A 4885-nucleotide genomic window follows, 5' to 3' on the forward strand; every position below is an offset into this window, starting at 1 on the left:
TGAGGAGGCAGCACCGGCGGTCATTCAAGCACTACTTAGCGGCCATGGCCGCCAGCTGCTTTAAGGCTTGGAATAATTTCCAAAACATCCTGTGTGTCTGGTGAGCCACATGTTACTCTGACTGAGAGTGAGTAATTTGCAAGCATAACAATTTAAGCTGCACACTATCTTTTATGATGACATAGTCCATGGTTTAAGGCTTCTCTGTTCAAGGATAAGTATGCCGCAACTAGTTAAAAATAACCTATTACATCACAATGTGTTTTCGTTTATCGAATTTCATTAATGTTTATTTCAATTACACATTGTGATAATAAGTTGTTTTGAAGTTAAATGTGTGCACTACCGTACTTGTGATAGCGGAATGGCCCGTTTCGGTGAGTCCGATCCCTTAACGGGGGATTTTTTCAATTTTTTTTTTTTAATTATTGGGTACCGTAGCCTAATTATCATTGCCGTGTTAGGGTTAGAGGTTAGGAACTCACCGAATCGGACTCACCGAATAGTAGCAGACCCTGTGATAGGCTCTTATCATTATCTTATAATTTTTTCCTTATGTTTTTTGTACACTGTTATTACTACCTTTTTATTGTTGTACAATTACTTGAGATAGACCTTTTTAAGGTCTTCTGTAATATCCCAGGTATTTTGTTTGCAAGTTTAAGTATTTTTTTTTAATGCATGCCATAGCCTGATACTGTTTTGAGAAGATGGGAAATTCAGATAGTCGCTGTTGTGATAGGGTAAAAGACAAAAAAAAGGAAAGTGTTTCAACATATGGCAAACAAAACACTGAAATGTGTAACTCAGTTACAGAACCACAATTCTGCAGTTCAGTGCAATCAAAGAATGATGGCAAAAGTCACAATAAAAAGAATGCAGATATTCCTCATTCTACAGCAACTGACTCTTCTAGCCTGACAACAGTTGCCCAAATACATACTCCTGCTCACAATCATGTGCAAGCTAGCCAACAAGAGAACAACAATGTGCATGACTGTGATCCTCGTTCTCCATCAAATGGAATTACAAGAACACCCATTCATCTATCAGAGGAAGAAACTGTTTGCAGCTTGGTTGATCCTAGATCTCCCACTAGTGGAGTAACAAGATCACCTCTTGTGGTTTTGGAAAAATGTGCTGCCAAATCAGAAACAAATTCTGTTGTTCGCAACATTCATGACCCCAGATCTCCAACAACTGCCCTATCCAGAACTCCGTTAAATATGTTGAATACAGGTAGGTAGGCCTATACTTCATACAGTAAATAATATGTATGGTATAAATTACTCTTTTAAATTGACCTTGTGTTGCTTCCATTTTTCTGGAGAACATAATGTTAACAGAGTGACCCATGTTTAGACGTTTTTTTTTAAGCTACATTTATGAGTGACAATTTATTTTACAGCTTTGGTAAAGATGCCTGTTTGTAACGCAGACATAAAATAGCCTACTTAGTACGGTAATGTCAATGGAACATAACATTAACATTTTTTATTCCACAAAAAAACATAAACGTTTTTCAATGTTGTTGTTTTTTTTAATTCAGACCATCGTCAGTCTCATTGTGTATCTCCTGCAGTTCCTTTTGTTTCAGGCAATTTGAGGCGTACAGTTCTTTTATCAAATCTCATGTCATCACCTGTTTCAAGTAAGTCACCAAGTGGAAATGATGACAATGGACAACCTCATTCAAATGATGCCACAAAAATGCTGTGTCCTACAGATTTAAATGTTTTCAACTTCTGTGGTGAGGTTGACTGGAACACATCTTTATCATCTAGCACTGCTGCCAATGCTGGCAGCGATCCCCAATTATCTTTTTCAGAAGATTTATCACAGAACTTAAGTGTGCTTGAAGACATGGAAGAAAAAACGGATACCAGCATCTCACAACTTAGTGAAGAAGATATTGCAGATGATGTTAATGCAAGTGCAGATGAAAGTGCTTCTTCATGTGACCATAAAGGAATAGCAACGGACATGATGGAAATTCAACCTCCAGCTTGTCATTCAGTTGTGTCATGTAATGCTATATTGGATTTTGCTGATCAACATGTTTCCAGCAAAGGTGAAGCTTGTATGGAAAGCAAGCAGCTGCAAGATTTTGAACAATCATGTGACAAAAGCTCCATTGATTTATTTGTTCAAAATCAAGACGTTTATAAAGCTTCCTGTTCTTATGCCGAGTGTGATGCTGAAGAAGGAAGTTTGCCGATTACCCAGAAAGAGGATGAAAATGAGAGCAAAGTGGTCAAGAAACCGAAATCCCAGATTCCATCTGGAATAAAGTCATCGGGTCAGTTGGAAGATAAAAAAGCAATAGAACAAAGTTAGTGTTAGTTTCACAAGTTAAATGCTTAAGTTTAATGGTCATGCAATAGATTAAGTTTCGCTTTTAGCAGCATGATCGTTGCTAACTTCACAAATGTGACATCAATGATGATGATTCATTAAATATTAATCTTATTTTATAAATCATAGTTAGTTGATTAGAAACTACGTAGCATGAGCTATCCACAGACCACAATTCCACATCACATTGTACCAGTAGCGTAGCCAGGAATTTAAAAAGGGGGGGGGGGGGGGGTTGACGACCCAGCGGCGGGGGGTCTGGGGGGCCTCCCCCAGAATATTTTAAAAAATTACTTTGAATTTGGTGCATTCTGAGAGCATTTTCAACAAAAATATGGGTATGAATATTCCTGTAAAATGATACTGTCCGGTGGCATAGCAAAAAGATAAGATCATGTTTTCTTCGGCATTTTTCGGAAATAAAGCTAAGTCTCTATGTTTTCTTGTTGCTAATTCCTGGCTGAGATGTTTGAATGTTTGGTATTGGCAAAACTCGCTCTTTTAATGCAATTTTGTTTAAAATTAGGCAATTTTTTTTTGACTGAAAGCATCATTCTTAATATCGTGACGTCACACGCGTGCCAAAGGGGTGGTTGCAACCCCCAAAACCCCCCCTGGCTACGCCACTGCATTGTACCATGACTTGTGAAATGGAATTAATAAAGTCTACTTTGTCTTACAGCTCTCCTTAGGAAGCGTTCGTTTTCATCGGGCCTTCCCTCCCAATCCAAGGGCAGCGTTGAAAAAATTCCTTTGTCATTTTTACCCCTTTCTGCTGAGATTAATTCATCGGAACGTAAACACAGCTCCACTAAGGATAATGGACCCCAGAAAAAGTATATTAAAAATGTGTTGAATGAAACAAAGCGTACAAGATCTCCTCTTGCTGTGTTGGGTCACAGCAACTCTCCTGAACCAAGAAGAGTTAGTGTCTCGGTGAGCAGTTATGACTTGCATTAATATTCGTTTTTGATTTGTATTTCACTATTAAGTTGACCATTTGCTTGATGGGCAACTTAATAGTGAAATATAATAAGTATAGCTCAATCTATGGTAGTTCAAGTTACATTGTAACACTTCTAAGCTTCTTATCATGGAGGTTTTTACAACAAATGTTTTTTCGGTATTTTAAAAAACTATAATGTAATCCTTGTTCCATAATTTTAGAACTAGTTTGAAGATCCACAGTGAGAAATGAGCTGTCAATGCGTTTGTGTGGATAAACAATTATTGTGTACTCATTCGTAGAATACTAATATGGGTGACGCGAGACCCGCTGGGCTGAAGCTGACGTCGAGTCGTCTGCCACGTTACAAGGGCAACCTTGCCGGTAGACCGCGCTCTTCTAGTCTGTCGACAACGCGCATTTTTCACGATTCAAGGAAGCAGCGTGCTCGTCAGAGCGAAAAGGAAAATCAGTGACCTGGACTGATATGAAAAGATGTAAATGAGTTTAAATGACGTTGACCCGAATTGTGACTTTCTTGTACCGACAGTCCTACATGAACGTGTTGATACAGTATATAAGATTTAAATGTAATGATTGAAAATGTTTCCGTATTACGTGTTGTGCTTTAACTTACACTTGGTAATTTTAAACATAGATTTGTACTGCCAATCTACTATATATTCAATTAACCACTGCCTCTCACATAACGCTCTTGCAGCAATTATGTTTTGGTATAAAGTCGACCTGTTAGTAGATAGATACTCTGTAGCGAACGAACTGATAACTTGACAGTTGTTTTGCAGTATGAAGTATTTTGTTCTGAAGTTTTAGTATACTAACACTATAAGCCCCCTTCAGTGGAATGGAACATTTTCTGTAAAATCACACAATGTCTAAGGCCCATGAACTAAATACAGCATATTAACTCCCATTTCTGATAAATTACTATTGTATAACTGCCAAAGAATATTGTTGAAATAGTACTGTCTTGATAATATTCTGTAATTTTTATTAAATTAACAAAGACAATACATGGACTTTCTACTGATCATCTGTAATTCTGCTCCTGGCCTAGTTTTTCTTGCATGGCCTGCTTCAACGCATATTCTCCTGCGTCGGTTTGAACTGACGATGCAAAACGAAGGATGCTAAAAACTGATGCTGATTGCAATCCAGGTTTATAGTTAATTGGTCAAACAATTAGCTAGATTCTCTACATGATCAGATTAAACCAAAAACTAGATTCCTGTCAGCATCAGTAACCCCAGTTCTGCGCCGTCAGTTTGAACTGATGCAAGGGGGATACTGGTTAAAAGCGCTGTTGCTAACAGTAGTCGTATATAACAGTTTCGAAATAACACCACCTTCAAATATAATTGGATGGCGTTGTTTTGAGCAGCTATTTTAGCCTGGTTTACTTTTTGGTTTATCACGTTGCACACTTCGCACGTTCTATAACTGTTTTGCATCACAGGTGTATACGCCAATTTCAGCTTGGTGGTAGGCTATAGAAGTGATCATTGGTGTGACTTTACTTTCACGATGTATTATTAATTGCTTGCAAAATATATGCCACATGTA

At 37.8% G+C, this 4885-nt stretch overlaps 1 protein-coding gene across 2 annotated transcripts; it reads left to right on the forward strand.

Moving 5' to 3' along the window:
• Positions 1–649: 649 nt before the first annotated feature.
• LOC145773595 (uncharacterized) lies at positions 650–4885 on the forward strand. Of its 2 annotated transcripts, none has more exons than XM_082584809.1 (4): positions 650–1239; positions 1598–2332; positions 3038–3291; positions 3604–4885. In XM_082584809.1, the coding sequence occupies exons 1-4, from the start codon at positions 711–713 to the stop codon at positions 3775–3777; spliced, it is 1692 nt and encodes a 563-aa protein (XP_082440935.1). In that variant the 5' UTR covers positions 650–710; the 3' UTR covers positions 3778–4885. The 2 variants fall into 2 exon arrangements, with proteins under 2 accessions (XP_082440935.1, XP_082440936.1); XM_082584810.1 differs by having other exon boundaries at positions 1598–2299.

This window comes from Aplidium turbinatum, chromosome 1 (genome assembly GCF_918807975.1).
Source record: "Aplidium turbinatum chromosome 1, kaAplTurb1.1, whole genome shotgun sequence".
Lineage (NCBI taxonomy): Eukaryota > Metazoa > Chordata > Ascidiacea > Aplousobranchia > Polyclinidae > Aplidium > Aplidium turbinatum.

Bases quoted from the DNA above. Each gene is read 5' to 3' on its own strand.
- LOC145773595 (XM_082584809.1), top strand. From the start codon at position 711: ATGGGAAATTCAGATAGTCGCTGTTGTGATAGGGTAAAAGACAAAAAA. The intron at 1,240-1,597 runs GTAGGTAGGCCT...CTTTTGTTTCAG, and splicing joins GTTAAATATGTTGAATACAG to GCAATTTGAGGCGTACAGTT. The intron at 3,292-3,603 runs GTGAGCAGTTAT...ACTCATTCGTAG, and splicing joins CAAGAAGAGTTAGTGTCTCG to AATACTAATATGGGTGACGC.